The sequence below is a fragment of the Rhincodon typus genome, chromosome 17, assembly GCF_021869965.1.
Source record: "Rhincodon typus isolate 14 chromosome 17, sRhiTyp1.1, whole genome shotgun sequence".
Lineage (NCBI taxonomy): Eukaryota > Metazoa > Chordata > Chondrichthyes > Orectolobiformes > Rhincodontidae > Rhincodon > Rhincodon typus.
Window position 1 is genome coordinate 9,027,091 of NC_063348.1, and position 22,606 is coordinate 9,049,696.

Genomic DNA, 22,606 nt, shown 5'->3' on the forward strand with positions numbered 1-22,606 from the left:
GGTAAGGATGACAGATTTCCTTCCCTGAAAGGCATTAGTGAACCAGATGGGATTTTCCAAATTGGCAATGGTTTCGTGGGTATCATTAGACTCTTAATTCCAGATTCTTGACTGAATTAAAATTTCACCATCTGCCATGGTCGGATTTGAACCCGGGTTCCCAGAACATTAGCCGAGGTTCTGGATTAATAGTCTAGCGATGATACTACTAAGCAATTGCTTTAGAAACATATCACCCAAACCTTCATTGTTGTTGGGCCAAGATCTTGGAAGTCTCTGTCCAACAATACCATGGGTGCGCGTACCCAACATAGACCATAGCAGTACAAGGAGGTGCTTAATCAGATGCCCATCACTAACCACTCCCCCCAACCCCTCCCAACCCAGCTTCTCAAAGACAATTAAAGATGGGCAGTGTGCAGGTCTTTCCAGCAATTATCATGTTCCATTAACAAATTAAGTAAAACAGATACAATGTGCAGAGTACTGTACAAGAGCTGATGCAGAGTACGTATTTTGCACTTGGCCAGGCAACTGTTCAGGTGGAACTGCAGCAGATTCTGACTTAGAGCACATGAGAATACCAGGTCCCAGAGGTTATGAATCGATTAAATTGAAATTTACAACATTGAAAAGTGTTGAGCGATTTGCACATAACAAAGGCTGCACACTGCAAGTTTTCAAATGAAAAGAAAACTACCATTCATGCATCAGATTTGGAACAGTTATTCTTGTTTGGAACTTGATCCTATTCTTGTAGATGGCAAGCTGCTTTATCAAAGGCAGATTCTGGAATTACTTCACTCAAACTCGTTCATGGCTAAACCCCAACTTCAATTATCCTGAGAGCAAAGCTTGAAATTAAATGATCCTTAAGCTGATATTTAGCCTCAAAAACAACAAAAACTCCCTCCACAAGACGGCTACTTAACCACATGGAATATAACTGCAAGCATACTCTCCCAATGCACTTTATTAGAGATGCACATATGCATCCTTTGCAAAATCTTTTTTACTCTTTTCAGCAGGCTCCACAATTTACCAACGTCCAACTTACGAATGCAATCCCATACAGGGGTGTAATTTTAAAGCTCAAACATATGAACGTTTCATATTCTTACGTATGGCTATTTTACAATATCCTGCATTGTGTTCCAATTTCTGCACAAATTTTCTTGCAAAAGGACTCCAGAACGGGACCCATTCAGAATGCAGGGACTGCCCCTATCTGTGATATAGCAAATTCTGTTTTCATTGACGGTAGATAACTTACAGAGAATTGCAGAAGTCCCAGTTACTCAACACATATCAACAATACCATGGAAAGGTAGCACCTGACCTATGGACTCACTCCAGAGTGAACAACTTTGCTCCAAATATGTGGCCCATCTTTCTGTCATGTGTACGGAGAAACAGACCATTTTTACACAAAATGTTTTGAATTTTGTTTGATTTTATGACAGCCAAGTGTTGTATCAGGATAGTATTTTACATCTTGGATGGTACTGCACACACAATGACAATTTAAAAAAACATTATTACTGCTGCTGTTCGGGGATGAAGAGTTCCCTAAACTGTTTCACTATCATGAGAGCTAGCTAACATCCTGCCTCCAAAGTCAAAGATTCTCGCACTGATCTAACAGTATGTAGAAGAATTGGAGACTCCAACTCTGAAAGTCACAGAGTCGTACAGCACGGAAACAGACCCTGAAGTCCAACTAGCCTGTGCTGACCATATTCCCAAACAAACTATCTGCCTGCGCTTGGCCCATATTCCTCCAAACATTTCTTATTCATGTACTTATCCAAATGTCTTTTAAATGTTGTAACTGTACCCACATACACCACTTCCTCTGGAAGTTCACTCCACACACGAACCACTTTCTGTGTAAAAAAAAACTGCCCCCTTGTCTTTCTTAAATCTTTCTCCTCTCACCTTAAAAATATACCCTCTGGTCTTGAAATTCCCCACCCTAGGGAAAAGATACCTGCCATTCACCTCATTTATACCCCTCGTGATTTTATAAATCTCTATAAGGTCACCCTGTAACCACCTACACTTCAGTGAAAAAATTCCTAGCCCATCTAGCCTCTCCTTAAAATTCAATCCCTGCATTTTCTGCAACATCCTTCGAAATCTTTTCTGAACCCTCTCCAGCTCAACACTATCCTTCCTACATCAGGGCGACCAGAACTGGACATAGTACTCCAGAAGAAGCCTCACCAATGTCCTGTGCAACCTCAACATGACGCTCCAACTCCTATACTCAAACGTCTGAGCAATGAAGGCAAGCGTGCTAAACGCCATCTCAACCACCCTGTCTACACGTGATGCAAACTATGAAGAATATATACATAAATCCCAAGATCTCTGTTCTACAACACTACCCAAGGCCTTACTTTTTATTGTATAAGTCCTGCCTTTGTTTGTTTTACCAAAATGCCTCGCATTTATATTGGACAGATATGTTCGCCATCAAGTTGATGGCACTATCAATACAACAACATTTTACTGTGAAGGAACAACTATCCATTTCCCTACATTTTGGGTATGGCTTCATCATTCCACTGGGTTTCCATAGTTTAGCCATTAGGAAAGCTAATAGAATGTGATTGTTTATCATAAGCAAAACTGAATACAAATGCAGGAAGGTAATGCTTCAATTACAGAGGGCACTGATGAGAGCACATCTGGAGTATTGTGCACAGTCACTGGCCACCTTATTTAAGGAAGTGTGTAAATACATTGGAGCTATTTCAGAGAAGGTTTACCAAACTAATACCTGGAATAGGAAGGTTGTCTTAAGAGGAAAGGTTGGCCAGGCCAGGCCAGGCTTCTATCCATTGGGGTTTAGAGAAGTAAGAAGTGATATCCTTGAAACATGCAAGACCCTGAGAGGTCTTGACAAGGCATAGGGAGAAAGAATATTTCCTTTTTTGAGAGAATCTAGAATGAGTAGAGACTGATTAAAAGTCAGGGTCACGCATTCAAAACAGAGATGAGGCAAATGTTTACATTCCGAGTGTTGAATGCCTTTGGAATCCTCCTATTGAAAAGCTGTTGGAGCCTCAAACATTTTGTTAAGTAGGGGTGGATGGATTCTTGTTAAGTGAGGAGTAAAAGGTCATCAAGGACAAGTGGAAGAGCATATTTGAGGTTATAATCAGATCAGCCATGATTTTATTGAATAGCAGAGCAGACTCAAGGTGCTGAATGGCCTACTCCTGCTCGTAATTCATATGTTTGCATGTTCTCTTTGCAACATTTGCCTTCCACAAGGCTTCTATAATTAATTTCTTAGCCACTGTATTCCCCCTTCCTGAATACAGTGACACTTACAATCCGCATTAAATGTTTTTCAACAACACACTGAAAGAATCCATTTCTGGTTACCGTTGCTGTCACAGGCTTTCAACTCTCAATTTTTGAAAGAGGTGCCTCTCACAGGCTTCAGCAGAAGGCCTCGTCTTAATAGTGGGAGGGAAAGAACATTTATATCTGGGTTCAAACACATCAAATTCAAAGTTCTTTCACACCTGAGCAGTTCCATGGAATATCCGATTCAAACAATGGCCTTGCAAGTGACACTGGCCCAGATATCGCTGTGGTAATGATGGCAAAATTGTCAACGGTTGCTATCATTACTCCAGCAACTATGAGTGTGCAACCACGTGGACAGAATATTCCAGGAATCTCTGAGTTGCTGTCGGTGGGTTAACAGTCCCCTTGAAGAGTTGCAAAGTTTCCCACGTACTGCTATCTCCCCAATATTCATGAAGTGACAAGAACTTCCATTGTAAAACTGGTTCGTCTCACTGCAAAAACCCGGAAATAAGTTACAGATTTTTCAATGAGGTGCGATCAAGCAATTACTGCTACACAGTCTAAATGAAACTGAAAAAAATAATTTCTTAGCAATGTTTAAGAGCTCCACAAACATTTAAAACCATTTCTTAAATGTCAGTCTAGCTTTGTTTTAGCTTCTACCTTAATGCAGTCATACTGTCAGAAAGATTTAAGTTACATGTGAAGGATTTTCAGTGCTTTGAACTTCTGGATTTGCTGTATGTGAACATTGAAACTTAACTGGGTGGGCAAGACATCTTGATTTAGTGCCAGATTGTAACTCCCACTGGGGAAGGGGAAATTTTCACCTCAGAGATCACGAGATCTTTCTTCAATGTTGGCAGTGAGTATCATTGTTTTGTCATGAACTGCAAAATCTAGGACTGTAAACCAGCGCAAAACTAAACTCTACTCACATTAACTGAAAAACAAAAGAACAGTAATTATACCATTAGAGAGATTTTCCCCACCAGCATGCACTATCAGCTATGACTGTCTGTCTCCAGAATAATTATTTTCTCAGTTACAGAAACCTTCATTAAACACACTGGGGAAAAACTGTTCTCACATCCTAGTACGGATCTGAACCGTTAGATAGAACTTTCTCAGCCCCAAGTAACGTGGGCAATGACGAAGCAGGTGGGAAAATATGGTGAAATCTGAAAAGTGAGATTCTTGACTTTGAGAAAAAAAGTTGGATTTTCCACCGGAGGTTTTAATAGCGAGATGAGAATCTCATTAGTGAGCAACAAGGGACCTATTCGCACGCATTATTGTGTTATTATTACCCAATCTTGCCTACACATACATATCTGCTATTTAACCAGGCAGTAGAGAGAATCTAGACAATTTCCAACATGAAAATCTGAGTGGATACCTTGCTGCTCCAGCTTGGACTGAGCCAAGTGAGTGTACTTTTATTTTTGTCTGAGTGCACACAGTCTATTTGTAAGCAATGTGAGGTCTTTCAGGGGCAAGTGCATTGATCAGTGCGGGACAAAGACATCTGTAATCATAGTACCTTGCATGTGGAACGTATGCAGTATCCGACTGTGTGGAATTTGTATCCTATTGTATCTCACCAGAAGCAATGTTGACCACGATCATTGGTCACGACATAGTGATCTCTATGAAGCAGAACTAATCACAGGACACTTTAAACATATCACATGTGGACCACAATTTGACACAACCCAAGGATTCATAGAGTACATAGAGGATTGGAGTTGCTTTCCTCCCTCCTTAAACTGGAAGCATCTATCAATAAGCCGTAATATACTATATGATTTTTCTTTGGGACCAGGGGAGAGTTGGCGCAGATGGAGACAAGGCTTCAGTAATCCTACAGGACTTACAATGCCTTACTGTACCAATATACAAGACTGCCATTCGGGATATCATCAGCCTGTGCAATGTTGTAGCACACAATGAGGAACATCTTACAGGGTCTACGCCAGATCGTTATTTATCTAGATGCTGTGCTAATAACAGGGAAGACCAATAAGGAGCACTTAGTGAACTTGGACATAGTCCTTAGATGTTTTGCCCAGGCAGGTGTATGCCTTGGGAGGGAAAAACGTGACCTACCCAAGCTACAGAATTGACAAGACTGGGTTAAACCCGTTGGAAGATAAAGTGAGGGCGATCAAATGAGCCCTAGCTCCCAGGTCTGTACCAGAACTTAGGTCTTTCCTTGGCCTGGTGAATTACAGAAAGTTCATACATAACCTGGCCTCCATCCTGGCACCTTTGCACCTACTCCTAAAAAATGGTTAGCCTTGGAGATGGTCATGTAGCCAAGCTTTCAGGGGCGTGAAGAACTAGGTATCATCCCTTAAGATGTCGGCACACTCTGATCCCAAGTGAGACCTGGTATTGACATGTGATGCCTCCCTGTACAGCATTGCGGTAGTATTAGCTCGTAGGTGACCCAATGGAGAGGAATGCTCAAGAGTGTATGTATCTAGGACTTTGGCTAATGGAAAGTGTATATATGCCCAGATAGAGAAGGAAGGTTTGGTTGTCATATTTGGAGTCAGGTTGTTCCACCAATACCTTTACGGATGTAAATTAGTAATAATAACAGATCACAAACCCCTGCTAGGCCGACTGAAAGAGGACGAAGCAATACCACATATCGCTTCAGGCTGAAATCAGCAGTGGGCTCTAATATTAAGTGTATATAGTTACAAGTTGGAACACTGTCTGAGAGACCAAATAGCAAATACAGACGCATTGAGCTACCTCTTGCTGGCAGATACACCGCCGGTGGTACCACCACTGGAAGAGTCTGTAATGGTTTTAAATTTTCTGGGCACACTCCCAGTCCCAGCTGACAATGTCAGACTTTGGACATAGAAAGATCCCATCCTGGCAAAACTGAAACAGCTGGTGGTGATGGGGAAACCGAGGAGCCATCACAAGCACAACTGAAACCTTTTTGGACCCGAAGAGACCAGATCACAGGAGAGAATGGCATATTATTATGGGAAGCAAGAGTGATTGTCCCACGCAAAGATGGCCACCAGATACCGGCTGGACCGGTTTCCAAAACGAAGATGTTGGTGAGTAGTTATATCCGGCGGCCAGGATTGGATGCAGACATAGCTACATTGATGGGGCAGTGCCCCCAGTGCCAACAAGGACAAAAATTACTACCAGATCTCCCACATTTGTGGAAATGGCCAGGTAAACACTGGACTCATTTACATGTTCACTATGCAGGTCCTTTCATAGGCTCAAGGTTCTTAGTCATCTTACTCAAAATGGCCGGACATGCATAGAGTTCATTCACCAAACACAGGAACGATGATAGAAAAACTGCATTCTTCTTTTGCAACATATGGACTTTTGGAAGTGCTGGTCACAGAAATCAGGCCAACATTTATCAGCAGGGAATTTGAGTATTTCCTAAAGTCGAATCGTATTCGACATATGAGCTCCATACCGTCCATCATCCAATGGTCTGGCAGAAAGGGCAGTCCAAACTTTGAAGGCAGGCTTAAAGAAACAGCCTACAGCTTCATTAGACACCAAACTGTTTCCCTTACTATTTGATTATCCCTCACACAACTACAGGGTTAGTTCCAGTAGAGTTGTTATTGGGGAGAAGACTTTGCAACAAGTTCAATCTAATCTTCTGAGACCCGGGGTGGGGGATGGTAAAATGGTATCAGGAACACCCATCATGTATATAGTTTAGGGAGGTACGCTGCTCCTGCACAAGTGGGCCTTACGAAAGCTGGAAACTTGCAGTGGTGTGGGAGCAAACTGTGCATGGTTACTCGACAGACTTTCCAACTGTTCCAGAACCCATGGATTCTCCTTCTCTGTCAAGTGTTGAAGATAGCTTGCAATCTGAGATGGACACAGTGGATGTCGCCACCTCAATGCCTGTACTGCATGAAGAGGAGAATGAATTTCTTCCGAGATGCTTCAGGTGCAAGAGATAAGCTACTGTGTGTTACAGGTCGCCTGTATCAGAGGCAGAGCTGGAGGAACCTGACCCGATGCTAAAATACCCCAGGAGGAGCTACAAAAAAAACGAACTCCTCAGACTCAGTGAGGGAGGTACGTAGTGACTGTAATGAGGTCAGCCAGATGGACCTCATAGAATACGAGTTCCCTGATTGGGGCTGTTAACCTGATCCAATGAGGGAGCCCTGGCTGAGAGATATGAACAGGAGTGTCAGACATCCTGTCACTCTGAGAGCAGGCTCTGAGGGGGAGCTGGATCAGTATCAAGGGCTGTCCACGTGTAAATAAAGGGTGACTAGGTAACAGGATACCGGGCCTTCGTGAAGTTATTTCACTATCGCATTCGTGCAACATGGTTTGCCTTGCATTCATTGGAACAAGGCCCACTTTGTCGAAGGTCTAAGCACAGGCATTCCAAAGCCTCCCTTGTTAACAAGACTCATCCTGTCTTGCTGTACGGAGGACTGAGCTAAACCATCGTTTGGGGGAATTGTGAATGCCAACTACTCACATGACTAAGGAACTGCTTTTCTTCGAACGTTCCCCACGTTGGTTCATAGAAAGCTTGACCAATGGATCCAGCCAGCACTGGGGTTATTTTTACTGCTGCCACAATGCAACAAAGCTAAAGAGAAACTGAGGGGAAATTCATTCCCAAGCGAGACCAGGATCTTTAGCCTGTTAACTCAGTTCCTCTCCACAGGTGTGAGTTTGCCAATTTTTTTTTTGTTCTTATTTCAGACTTCCAGCATCAGCAATATTTTGCTTTCTGAATACAGCAAGACTTATCTACATGGGGTGGCCCAGTGGTTCAGTGGTTAGCACTGCTACCTCACAGCATCAGAAGCCCGGGTTCGATTCCACCCTTAGGCAACTGTCTAAGTGCAGTTTGCACATTCCCCCCATGTCTGAATGGGTTTCCTCCGGGTGCTCCGGTTTCCTTCCACAGTCCAAGGATATGTAGCTTAGGTAGGTCGTCCATTATAAATTGCTCGTAGTGTCCAGAGATGTGTAGGCTAAGTGGATTAGCCATGGGGAATGCAGAGTTACAGGGTTAAGGTAAGTATGGATGGGATGCTCTTCGGAGGGTCAGTGGAACTCGATGGGATGAATAGCCTGTTTCCACACTGTGGGCATTCTATGATTTCTACAATCTCCCAGCCGGCTCTTGTACACACCTTCAGCACACGAGAATTTTGGGGCAAGACAGTTTGACTTTAGTTGGCTGATGGAACATCTCCTCAAGTCAGCTAGCTAAAAGGATTATTTGCAAACAAGGCTTGGACAAGAACAATCAGCATTGTTAAAGTGCCAAGAGGAAAGGATTATCAGAGCTTAAAATGGCTTGTGTGTTCTTTTTGCGGCATGCAAATATTTGCAAAGAAACCAGAGGCAAGAGAGAGGAGCTAGTCATACCGGAAATACATTGCCTCCTCTTACTCTGTAACATTGTATACTCTGTGATCTACGATAGTGAGCCTGCCTCGCATTCAGACACAAAATAACTCAAACTTCAAGACAAGGTCAAAAGGCTGACAGAGATAGTAAAAATGAATGAATGTGATGCATGCAGATTGAAGCATGTTGTGAGGGGTCTACACTAGACTACACTGTCTAGCTAGTACACACAGCATACAACAGAAGATACCTCCTGCTATTATAACATTGGAAAAGGGTAGGTGGAAAAACGTTTGTCTCCAATCCAGAATGACACCAGTTCCTTTGGTTTCTGTAACAGGTCGACATTTTGCAATCCTCGTTGTAAAATCCATCCAGTATCATTGCTGATTTTCTACTACACACCACCTGTCTTGAAACTAAATATTTACTGTCAGCAAGTGAGTTACATACAAAAATGTAGGTGTAAAAGTCAGATCATTTATTTCAGCATTAGGCGCCATGAAAATTAAGTGTGCCCACCCATAAATATTTTGATATTAATGAGATAACTCAAGTCTGTATTGCTTCATTCATGTACCTGCTGAATCAATTCAGTTGTGTTGATCAAACTGAATTCTTAATGATCTCATCTTCATCAAAAGGTCGATATTTCTGTCCCTGCACTTTCTTATTCGGCTAACATTTACACCCTGTCTAAATCCACCCCCACCCCTGCCCCATTCACTTGGATATTATCAAAAATAGTCACCTCACTAGTGATAATTTCCTAACCAACTACAGCTCTTGTTGATGGTAAGTATCGAGGCAGGAGTTTAGTTGGGAGGGACATTGGGATGTACCTGAACTTTACTGCTTTCTTGCCCATGTCGACGTTCCCATCCTGGTACCAGTTAAGGGAGAGCCAAGGGCCTCATCTTATTGTCCTTGGTGTAAACTGAGCTGGAGCTGACCCTGTTGCCAGGCAGCGTGCACAGCAACTGAACTGGTGTGGACAGCTTGTCACCTCCAGGGGTCTTGGTGCCTCAATCAAAAGCATTCATGGCCTCATCGAGGGTCTAGACAGCCCCCAGCCCAGACCTTGCTGCTGAAATCCTTCGCCTTTCTACGCATGAATCACATGTGATTTCTGAGCTGTGGCCTGGGCTACGCTGCGTTCCTGCGAATGGGCAGTAGCAACTAGGCCTGTCATTCCCCACACCCTGCTGAGCACAAGAACGGTTAGCTTCTGACTGCCCCCAGGATCACAAATCTGCGGGAAAGCTTACCTTAGGTCTCGATTTGCCCGATTCTTGTTGTGTCATTGGGAGTCGGGCCTGCCTGATGTATAGTTGGACAGAGACTGCCTCTTTGCAAGATCCACTGCGCTACATTTCAATCCATGGTGTGTGTCACAGAAACACTTTAACAAGGGGGCTGGGATGTTTCTAATACCCCAATGCCCCTTCACAGGACATGTTTCTGGCAGGCAAGCACATACAATATGTCAGGTGCCCAGCCCACATTTCTCTCGATTCATCCCCAACCTAGTATCAATAATATGGGTAGGTCACCCATTAGGCTGCCTGTTCTTGCCCCTACTGGGGTCTTTTAAATCAATTGACAATTAAACTGCTGTTACTGCCCAAAACATTTGGCAATTGCAGGTGGGCCAGATTACAAACACAATTGCTTTTTTTTGTAGGTATTTTTCTAATCAACCTGTTTAGAGATGTTATGACACACCTCTGGACGTGAACACGGGCCTCCTGTCTCAGAGGGAGGAGCGACCATTGTGTCACACAGGAGGGGTTTAAAAAAAGGAGGCACATCAATGAGATGTTGTGGCATCGCTCTGAGATGTCACCTGAACCCCCACCCCCACCCCATTTCATTCCGCCATCTGCTCTCCAAAACCTGGCATCTACCATTTACCCCTCCCCAGCCTCTCTGATCTCTCCTCGTCGTAAAAGCAGAACTAAGCTTTCTCTGGTCACCATCGCTCTTTACATGTGCCTTCCTACAGTCCCAGCAGTGCCCACTACAATGTTCTGAGCTGCTGGCACCATCAATACTGCTGGTCAAACTGATTGACTGGAAGCTCTAGAGGATAGGATGTCTTTCACAGAGGGGCAGTAGGCCCACCCTTAGTCTTTTTAGCCTTCCCTGTTATCAGTGCTTGAAGGTTGTTTAAAAGCCCCTTAGGTTGGGACCAACTTGCCTTAGGTGGTGGGGGGGGGTGCGATTGCCAAGCTGTAGGTGGATCTACCCCGCTAAAGTACAGTCACGGTGCCATGTTGTGAGGCATCAGCAATTAACCTTTTGATCCCAAGCTTTGTTCATTTGTGATTTAATTACAGTAGTCATTCGGAATTATGAATAGAATGATGTGCTTACTGGACTGGATTGGAGACTTGAGATCTGAATTTGGTAAACTCGCCTGGAGCAGCCCACTCTGTTCCCAGCTGAAAGACAACGTTGGGAAGAATTAGTCACTTTACTGACTCGGTCCAGCTGTGAAGGTAAACGATGGGCTACAAATGATAAGTTTTAAAAAGAAGCTTTATGGTTTGGACAATCAAACAGCATTTGCCGGACAATCCCAAGTGCACCAAGAATTCCACTATCCACCAGTTTAAGACTAACAGCCAGGATTGCAATGTGGCTAAGTTCTGTTGTTACATATTTTCATATGCAATTTCCAGGAAAAAGGAATGTGTTCAGATATTGTGCCCTTTTTTCCTGAATGAAACAAAGCATGGGGGGGACAACAGTTCCTTGGTGCATTCCTCTAGCAGCACCTTGACCAATCAAATCAATTTGCAAACCAGTTATTACCGTTTTCTCACACAACATAAATTGCCGTTCCCTTGAAATTTGACATTCCCATGTCTCTCCCGATGAGTGCAAGAGAAAAAAAATTCGATAGCAGGTAATTTTACAGCAACATGCATGGTCAGCGTTCAATATGGACAGCTGATATTAACGATTTTAAGAATGATATGATAAGACTCATTAATACATTACCGCAGATATCTCCCGAGAGAAGTATAATTTGCTGAGTGTTTTAACAGAACCATTATCTGCATTACAGGACAGGACATTGACTGCAGTATGAAGGAATTTTGTTTTCATGCTCAGAATGTAGACATGCAAATCACACCCATCAATTAAATGACATCGGTCTGATCTCCCCAAATGACATTTCAATGCTGCAGTAATTAAAAGCTCCAAATAACTGTCAGACAAGATAAGCAAGACTCAACTAACATTCTGTACCTTGCCTAAGTGCATCAGTAGTCTGGCATTTGCAGGACTTTCATCAGAACTGAGCCAAAACTCGGAATTATCATCTGACGCAATTGCAAACTGGAAATCACCTGGAGAAATAGAAATGAAATCAATGAAGCCGGAAATGTACAGACATGATGATAATAATCTTAGGGCCTGTTGTCTCTGCCTTTAGGCAGGGACTATATGATAATCAAGGAGAAAGGAAAGCGAACTTTGTGGTACTGTTAACACACGCCAGCCTGCAGTCAACCTGTGTCAAAATAATGCCAAGGTTGAGGTTGTAGACGTGCTCACTGAGCCAATGTGTTTGATTGCAGATGTTTCGTGATCCTGCTAGGTAACAGCATTGGTGCACCTCCAGTGTATCCTTATTGTCAGTTTCCCTCCAGTTTGGTATATGTAATGTTTTTCATAGTCTTTGCATGGTATTTTGTATATTATGTAAGTTTTATTGTTGTGGGTATGAGATCCTTTATGTTCGTCAGTTGCTGTCGCAGGGTGGCTATTGGTTTGCTACTGACGAGCATAAAGGACCCCATACCTGCAACCAATAAAACTAATGCACAGGCTGTGAGAAACATTACACAGACCAAACTGAAAGAAAACTAACAATAAAGATACACAAACACCAACTAGCCACCAAGAGACACGATCAATTCTCACTGGTCTCAATACACACGGACAAAGAAGGGCACGAATTCGACTGGGACAACACATCGATAATCACACAAGCCAGGGAATTCCTGGAGGCTTGGCATTCCAACCAGAACTCCATCAACAAACGCATTGAACGCGACCTGATATACAAACCACTGGAAAACAGAACCGGAAGTTATACCAACCACCTCAGCAAACCGAGGCATATCAATAAGAAGCGACAAAGAATGCCAACACTTCACCGGAGGCACACTGACGATGTTACCGAGCAGGGTGACGAAACGTCTGCAACCAAACACACCGGCTCGGTGAGCAAGTCTACAACCTCATCCACAACCAGAGCTACAAATCTTCTCAAAAACTTTAAAGCCAAGATTCACGGTACATGGAAATCCAAAACTTGCTGTTTGAAAAGGAATTGAAAGTTGTGAAATTGCCACATTTATTTTGTACATGTGTACTAAACTCACCACGGAAAGATAAAAGTTTTCAGTCTATGCACGCTTTTACCGACATGATAATTATTAATGATTGCAAAATAACTCACTGGCATTAAAAATCAACAATTACAAACATGGAACCTCATTCCTTCAGGTTTTTAATTGTTGTTGGAGGTTTTAAGAATGTTAAAAAACTAAGTTTTCTTTCTTTTCTCTTTCATAATCAGATCTTTCTTTCCAATTCTTATTCTCTTTCCCTACCATATGTGCCATTGAATACATTGACTTTAACCTAAATTTTCCTTTCTATCCTTGCTGTGTTAATTTCATAATCCTTCAATCTGACTTGCTTCTCCTGTTCACTCTGGCCTCGTACACCTGGTTGCCTTTGCTGCACCATTATCAGCTCACACCTTCTCACTAAAGTTCCAACCAATTTTCTTTTATTGTGCACTGCCACATTGTGGAATACTTCAAAGTTTCCTTGTGCAGTAACTTCAAGGGGCCAAGGAAGACCAAAACTTCCATGTTGACCAAGACTTTAAAGCCTTCCTTGGCCGAGCAACATCAAGAAATGGACAAACTTGAACTGTCAGGAGGTAACTGGGGACAGTGACAGTGGACATCACTGGAAGAAAACTGTAAGAGAAATTTAATTGGATAGAAATTGGATAGAAATTTAAAGTGACTTGTATTTGTGCTGTGTGAGAACTTCTGTGCTGTTTAGAGGGAAGATTTCTTCTCATGCAAACAAAGATCCAGCTTAAAAACATAAAGGCAAATTTGCCTCATGCCAGAGAAAATTAGATACAATTTTGCGGTAAACTAAGAGCTAAACAGTAAATGTAGCCTTGCCAACATCACTCACATCCTCTGAATATATTCAAGTAAAGAAATATACCCTAAATCGCTATCCTTGACATATCCTGTAGCATGTCAGTAAACAGAGTACTTTTCAGTCTGCTTTCACAGACAGAGTGGATAATGTTCTTGGAGGCAGTTGAGATTGCAGCCGGCAGTATGCAAAAATTGTTCCAAGTTACAAACCCCAGGTTAAAACCAATTTATAGGAGGAAAATCGTAGACCCCACCAGCATGTTTAAAGACTGGGAGGTACTCTTAAAACACAGAGTGTGGCCACCCACTACCTACCCGCACACCACAAGTGTCTCCCATTTCATGGGCATGGTAGAGGCTTTAGGTGACCTGCCTGCTCTATTGGGGCTTTTGATAAAGAGCCTCATCTCTCACCCCAAACACGTCTCAGTTTACCAATGCCCAAGCTAGGTAGGCAGCCAGGCAGCTTTTGCTGGGCGAGCTGGTGTCAGGCAGGACGGTGTGGACAGCAATGCCTTTGGAGGTCATCTGTGACCATCAGAGGCATCCAACCCACAATACCATATCTTCCCTTTACCTCTCCCCATCCTGGTCTCCAAACCCATCGCCTGCTTCCACCATTCCTGTTTCATTCACTCAGGCCTGTTAGCTAAGCCCCATTGATATCCCAAACATAGAAAAGAAGGGCATTTAGGCCTTTGAGCCTGCTCTGCCATTCAATATGATCATGCCTGATCATCCAACTCAGTCTCCTGTTCCTGCATTCTCCCGCTTTAATCCCTTTAGCCTCAAGAACTGTATCTAACTCCTTCTTGAAAATTTCCAATATTTTTGCCTCAACTGTTTGTTGTGGCACAGGCTCACAACTCTCCTCACTTCAGTTCTTAGACTGTGGCTGCCTGGTTCTGGACTCCCTGGTCAGTGGGAACATCCTTCCAGAGTTTACCTTGCCTAGTCCTGTTAGAATTTTATAGGTTTCCACAAGGTCCACTTTCATTTTTCTACCTTCCAGTGAATATAATCCCAAACTATCCAGTCTCTCTTCAACACATCGTTGACAAAGCTGTCAGACAGGTTTGATGACCTGGACAACCTTGCCTCATCTAGATCTCTCAAGCCACGAAAAATTCACCAAATATTGCGTTGACCTCAGAAGCTCTTGAGATTCCAGCATTATCCTGATGGCTTCACAAGGCACCAGATTCAAAGCATCACAAAAACAAATGATAACAACGTGACTGGATTTCGAGTCTTGGGATGCAATTTTGTAAAAGGTCACGGCTAATTTTTACAAACTCACAAAAGCAAAACCCAATCTATTCTGATTTTTCTATCTGTCCCTCAAAGATCCAATATGTGGCCAGCAACATTCCAATACAGCATCTTAATTACCCACTATCAAACATGTTTATAAAATAGTGGACTAATTCTTTCCTGATTGTTTGAATAGATTTCTAAAGCAAGAGTAATATAGCTTGAGCGTTCACTTCAATTATTCTGACTGCAAAATGTTCATGATATCACACTTCATACAGATCTACTGTCATGACTGGAACCATCTCTGCAGGGAACTTTCAGGATTATCCATATAGTTGGCCAGATCAGAAAGCAAAGCTCCTACTGAATCAAATGTTGACGCTCTTTTTATGCAATTTTTTGCTCCCTGCTGGATACATCACAGTTCTGTAGGTTGTGCATCTCCGTCCCCTGCCAACAAAATTGTCAGATGGTGATGAGCTCTACTCACACCATACTGTAGCTTCTCTATCATCGCTTTTCCCAAGTCATGGCTTGATCCTGTAAAACCTTTGATGTATGCTGTGCAGTGACACTGCCACCTTACACTGCTGTCATCTCTTCACTTCCATTTGCCTCTCCTGTGGGTCTGAATCATCTTCATTCTGACAACCAAAACCCCCTTTGGTCTGCATTATCTACCTAACTTCTTTATTTCATGCTCTATATGTGCCTATCCTTATGGTATGCTTTGTTCCACTCTGAAATCCATTTGCCTCCTATGTTTTCATTATTTTTGAGGAAAACGGACAGGATTTACAAGAATCAATTCTGATTACTGGGCAATGTGGCAGCTGGGGTGGGGGCAGGAGGTGTTGGGTCTCAGGGCAGAGGGGGTTGAGGGGGAGGCTGCATGTGTGTGTTGTGGGAGGGGCTAGTATTGGGTCCAGAATAAAGGTGTTAAGCCCCAGGGGCGGAGGTATGTTGGATCCCAGGTCAGGGGGTCAGTTCTGGTTCCTGGATTGGTTGGGAGCTTGGGGCAAGTCTTAGGGTATCAGGACAGAGTCAGGGGCATGTATATTGTCTGGTAGTAGCGTCATTTTTGTGGAGTCTTTCAGAGTTTCTGGGCATCGAGGAATTGCCCAAAGTGTGCTATTATGGGATTTCCACAGGGTGTCCATGTACAACTCCTGTCAATGCTGGAATAATGACTGTCTGGTAGTAGAAAATCTGCCCTAACATGTGTAGATAACATACTGAACTGGCACAAATCTTGAAACCACACAACTCAAGAGCTAGACATAGCAGCGATAGAGTTGATGATGTGATGTTAAGCAATGTGATATCGGTGCTGTGATACAGACAGGACAAGGTTGTGCCATGAGATACACACAATGTGTATTAGGCAAAGTGATGTTGATCACTGTGATACAGGCAGGGTGAGTTGGTGCAGTGTTACAGGCAGGCTGTTATGGAAAAGGCTAGATACCTCAAAAGTATATTATGGAGATAGCCCAGACTCAGTTTTTTTTAAGAAGGAAAGTGAAGGTGCTGAGTTCCAGACATGATTCAACTGGTCCCCCACTAAGCTTTAATCAAAACACACTTTATTCTTACAGCACACTTAAAATGCAACAAAAAGAAGAACTGGCATAACTTTACTCTATTGAAAAACTTTATAAGACAATGTATTGTTTAACCACTAATCATCAACAGCTTCAATATAGATAGCATCCCATCAACACTCCCTTGGTAAAAGCAAAACAGATATTATTGCCACCTGCTGTCTCTCTCCAGTCCAGTAGAAAGAAACAATCTGCCCCTTTTGATTTTTGAAAGGTAGCATCTGTAAGACTTTACTCTAGCAGCAGAGAACTCAAGCTTTCAGCTCTAGCAGCAAGCAAAAACCACCAATGAGCTGAAGGCAAATCTAAAGACTTCTGTTCTGTGTGAGCCTGACCCTGCTCACACAATTCTTTGGTCTTCCTTTAAAAATAACACCCAGAGAGAGTTCAAAGCTGTTTACAGGAGACATTTTCACAAGAGAAACAGGACACAACACATCTCTGAAAGGCACACTATTATCATATGGGTGAGGTGGGGCAATATGTTCCAGACAGAGTGAGATTCAGCAGTTTGTTACAGGCAGGGAGCAGTAGATGAATGTGATATGGGTCGCAATGAAGTAACACAATCTGATTTGGGCATTTTAGAGATTGTGTAAAGTGGCAAGGCTAGGTGAAATGTTATATAAGCTGATAAAAGCAGGTACATTTTTGTAAAAGTTAGGAGCAAATCATTGGATCTGGCTGGGGTAGGGGCTGTCTATTTAATGCAAATGCTTGAAAGTCCAAGACTCATACCGCTTGGAAACAGACCCTTCGTTCCAACCAGTCCATGTGATCATAATCCCAAACTAAACTAATCCCACTTGCCTGTGCTTGGCCCATATCCCTCTGAACATTTCTTAATCATGTACTCATCAAAATATCTTTTAAACACTGCAACTGCACCCTTCAAAGAATCATGTACCCGAACCCTTAGGTCCCTCTTCTACAACACTACTCAAGGCCCGACTTCTAATTGTTTTAGTCCTGCTCTTGTTTGTTTGACCAAAATGCAATACCTCACATTTATCCAAATTAAACTCCATCTGACACTCTTTAGTCCATTGACCCAATTAATCAAGATATCTTTTTAATCTTGAACAGTCTTCACTCTCCACTATAAGACCAATGTTGGTGTCATCCACAAACTTACTTACCATGCCTTCTATATTCTCATCTAAGTCGTTCATATAAATGACAAACAAAAGTTGACCCAACACCGACCACTGTGGAATACCATTGGTCATAGGCCTCCAGTCCGTAAACAACACCCCTACCATCACACTCTGTCTCCTGCCATTAAACCAATTTTGTATCCAATTGGTAAACTCACTCTCAACCCCATGTGATCTAAAATAAAAACAGAAATCACTGGAAAAGCTCAGCAGATCTGGCAGCATCCTTGGAGAGAAATCAGTTAACGTTTTAGGTCAACTGACCCTTCCTCAAAACTGATGGCAGCAAGGAAAATGTTAGTTTTTATGCAGAAGATACGGTGGGTGGAAGGGGTAAGGAGTAAAGGATAGGTAGAGATAGAGCCCAAAGAAAGAGAGAGAGAGAGAGAGAGAAGAATAGTTCAACAGACAAAAGATAGATAACGATCAGCCTAGGAGAATGAAAATCTATTAATGGGGACTGATAGTGGCTAACAATGAGTTGTGTGTAATAGCAGACCATGTGATAACAAGGCCTGCTATGTGGAAATTGGGATAAGGACAAAGGAAAAGCTCAAGCTGTAAAGCTATTGAACTGGATTTTGAGTCTATAAAGTTGTAGAGTTCCCAAGCAGACAATGGGGTGCTGCTCTTGCAGCTTCGTTGGAGCACTGCAGCGAGCCTGAGACAGAGACGTTGGCCAGGTAACGTGGTGTGTTGAAGTTGCAGGCAACTAGAGGCTCAGGGTCTTTGACTGCATGTGATCTAACTTTACTAATTAGTCTAGGCTCTGGATCTGACATGACCTTCACCCCCTAACAGCCGATCCCTGTTCTTCATCAAGTCCAGATCCGAAAGCCCTTCATCTATGGGAGCAGTACACTGCGCACCCACCCCCCACCTACTCCTGACCCACTCCTCTGCTCCATGGGCCTCCTCACATCCTCAACTCCGGGCCATTTGCCCCTTTCCCTGACACGCTTTCTCTTTTATCTGCTCCACATCCAATCTGTCTCTGCCCCCACACTGGACCCACCCAAGACTGATCTGCCTTAGCCCGTGAGACACTAACCCACCAACTCCATACTGTACCCGATACACACCTACCTCTGACCCGAGACCCACCCTCCTCTGCTTCACCGGATCTGATTTCTCCCATCCTCCCCGCCTTACCCTAAACAATACATGCCTTCCTCAGTCCCTTTGCAACACTATAGCTTTGAACCCTACCCGCCTTGCATCCTGCCCCCATTCCCCTAACACACACAGACAGACACACATAGAACTGCCTTCTTTCATAAAAGTGATAGGATGCCGTGGCTGTCTGAGATTGGTATGTATTAAATCATTCTGGGAAGTTTCTGTGGTCTTCAGAAGCTACAAAATGTACAACACTGTTGAATTTATCTGAATGAAGGAATTTCCTGAATCTCCCAGTCACTCCCTTCAACGCTTCCCCAATTTCATTCACTTCAGTCACATTATCACGCTGCATGAATGGAACATAAATGTTATGAATGCTAATTTTCATGCTTCAAAATTACCCTCCTATAATGTGGAAAGGCAATTCATGATTCCTCTCTTGAGATCCATGGAAAAGGCATAGGTGAGCAATTGACTAAATGTGCAATCTGCTCTTCTTTTATAGGGTCCCAACTTGGTGCATTAGTTTATCTTGTCCAGATGAACAGAATAGATCAACTCTTCGTGTCTGTATGAGGTCGCTTGCATTCGTGTGGCTGAGCTTTTATAGACATCTTGTTATTTTCTTTTTAAGAAGAATCAGCTCTTGTTTGAGAAGCTGGTCAATGCAGTCTTCACCAGGACGATATGACCTGTTATCGCCTCTATCCTATTACATGACCAGTTGTTGCATCAGAATACAAAACACAGGGAACAAAGGGATGAATAAAGATAGAACAGTACAGCAACAGTAATGGGTCCTTTGGCCCACAAACATATGGAGGTTCTAGTCAAGGATAGAAAAGAATCATATATTAGATATAGACAGCTGGGTCCCAATGATTCTCTTTCAACAGTATAAAGAGTGCAGAGACATTCTTAAGAGTGAGTTCAGGAAGGCAAAAAGGGGACATGAGACAGCCTTGGCAGATAGGGTTAAAGATAATACAAAGAGATTCCGCAAGTACATTAAGAGCAAAAGAGCAACTAGTGAGGGAGTAGTGTCCCTTAAAGATCAAAGCGATCATCTTTGTGTCAAACCTCAGGAGCTATTAAATGAATATTTTGCATCGGTTTTTACCGTGGAGGCTGGAGAACTCAGGGAAGTAAATATTGATGTTTTGAAAACTGTTCACATCACAGAAGAGGAAGTGCAGGAGGTCTGAGAAAATTTAAAAATGGATAAATCTCTGGGGCCTGATCTAGTGTACCCCAGGACATTGTGGAAATTTAGGGAGGAAATGGGTGGTGCCCCTTGAAGAAATATTCACATCATCTATAAATACAGGTGAGGTGTCAGATGACTGGAAAGTGGCCAATGTTGTGCCTTTGTTTAAGAAGTGATGTAAGGAGAAGCCTGGGAACTATAGACCAGTGAGTCTCACTTCAGTGGTGGGCAAGTTGTTGGAGGCAATTCTGAAAGATAGGATTTATACGCATTTGGAGAGTCAAGGACTGATTGAGGATAGTCAGCACGGTTTTGTGTGAGGAAAATCGTGTCTCACAAACTTGATTGAGTTTTTCAGGAAGTAATGAAGAAGACTGATGAGAACAGAATGGTAGACATTGTTTACTTGGACTTTTGTAAAGCCTTGGACAAGGCTCTGCACGGTGGATTAATTTGTAAAGTTAGATCCCATGGGATTCAGGGTGCCTTTGCCAATTGGATATAAAATTGGCTTAATGGCAGGAGACAGAGAGAAGTGGTGGAGGGCTGTTTTTCGGAGTGGAGGTCTGTTACCAGTGGTGTTCCACAGGGATCAGTGCTGGGTCCAGTTTTTTTTCTGCCATTTTTATAATTTATTTAGATGTGAATATAGAAGGCATGGTTAGTACTTTTGCAGATAAAATTGATGAAATATTGGACAGTGAAGAAGGTTATCTAAAATTACAAAGAGATCTTGCTCAATTAGGTCAAGCAAGTGAGGAGTGGCCGATAGAGTTTAATTTGGATAAGTACATTTTGGTAAAACAAACAAGGGCAGGGCTTATACAATTAAAAGTAGGGCCTGAGATAGTGTTGTAGAACAGTGCGACCTCAAGATTCAACTTCCAACTATGCTCGAATATCAACTGCTTTGTCAGTGTATTGTTCCTCTTGCAGAGTTGGGCAGAGGGAAGGGTGGTGTTGTAGGGATAGATGAGTAGATTGTGGGGTTTTAGGGCAGGCATTTGAGACCTGTCCTGACTGTGCAAATGACACTTGGGCTGGATTTTCCGAGTGGGTTTCAGACCCTTGCTATCTGCCTTAAAGGAAACCCGTGTTGCATGTGGATCAGTCAATTTGCTGGGATGTGTCATAGAATAATAGAATCCCTACAGTGTGGAAACAGGTCCTTCGGCCCAATAAGTCCATACCGACCCTTGGAGCATCCCACCAAGACCCATCCCCTTATAACCTACCTAAGCTACACATCCCAGAACACTAAGGGCAATTTAGCATGGCCAATCCACCTAACCTGCACATCTTTGGACTGTGGGAGGAAACCGGAGCAACAGGAGGAAACCCACGCAGACATGGGGAGAACGTGCAAACTCCACACAGACATTTGCCCGAGGCTGGAATTGAACCCCAGTCCCTGGCGCTGGGAGGCAACAGTGCTAACCACTGAGCCACTGTGCTGCCCCAACTGGTGCTCAGAGCACGTTCGCCATCCAATTAGGGATGAAGTAATGGGCTGTCAAAACTGGAGGAACAATAAGATGTCCTCCAAAACTGAAGTGAAACGCTTCCATGTCTTCTGTTTTTAAATCTTGCATGGGGAATGGGCATTAATGGAAGGCTGGCATTTGTTGTCCATCCTGCTGGAACTGATTCACCATTTCAGAGGGTACTTAAGAACCAGTCTCATTGAAGTGGGGTCACACATGTAGATCAGACTAGGTAAGGATGGCAGATTTCCCGCTAAAGGTCACAAATGAACCAGATGGATTTTTACAACAATCGGCAATTGGTCATTATTAGACTAGATATTAATTCCAAATTTCATTGAATTCAAATATCACCACCTGCCATGGGATTTGAACCCGTGATTCCAGAACATTAGGCACTCTGGATGAAAAATGCAGTGACAAAGACACCACACCTTGAAGCGAGGGAGCGGATGTCCCAAATGCGGAAAATTGATATATAGGCAGCTTCTTTCAGGGGTAGGTAATGCCCATGTCTGCATTCTGTTTCCTTTCTTCACGTTAGAAGTTCACGTTACACATTCTGAGGAATTACTGAGCTGAAATGCATCATACATACATGAAAATAAATGTTTCATCCTCTAAAAAAACTAAAAAAAAAACTGTGTACGTAACATTGATTGGTATTTAATGACAGAAATTATTTACACCTAATTTCAGGCCATGGTCCTGTCTATTGTCCACAGTTTCATTTGGAAATATCTGCCATACTCTGGGGGAAAATCACTGTTACATGTGTGGCAGCTACACTTGTTCATCCTGCTTGTGTTGCACGACACATGCAAAGAATTTTTTGCCTTACTTT

General features: G+C 42.9%; 1 protein-coding gene across 2 annotated transcripts in view; it reads right to left on the bottom strand.

Moving 5' to 3' along the window:
* b4galnt4a (beta-1,4-N-acetyl-galactosaminyl transferase 4a) overlaps positions 1–22,606 on the bottom strand; it is a 659,693-nt gene that overhangs the window by 229,901 nt on the left and 407,186 nt on the right. For both annotated transcript variants that reach the window (XM_048607214.1, XM_048607215.1), the window contains exons 6-7: positions 11,983–12,083; positions 11,101–11,168 (exon numbers count right to left, since the gene is read on the bottom strand). In XM_048607214.1, the coding sequence (XP_048463171.1) occupies positions 11,101–11,168; positions 11,983–12,083 (169 nt within the window). The remainder of the gene's footprint in view (positions 1–11,100; positions 11,169–11,982; positions 12,084–22,606) is intronic.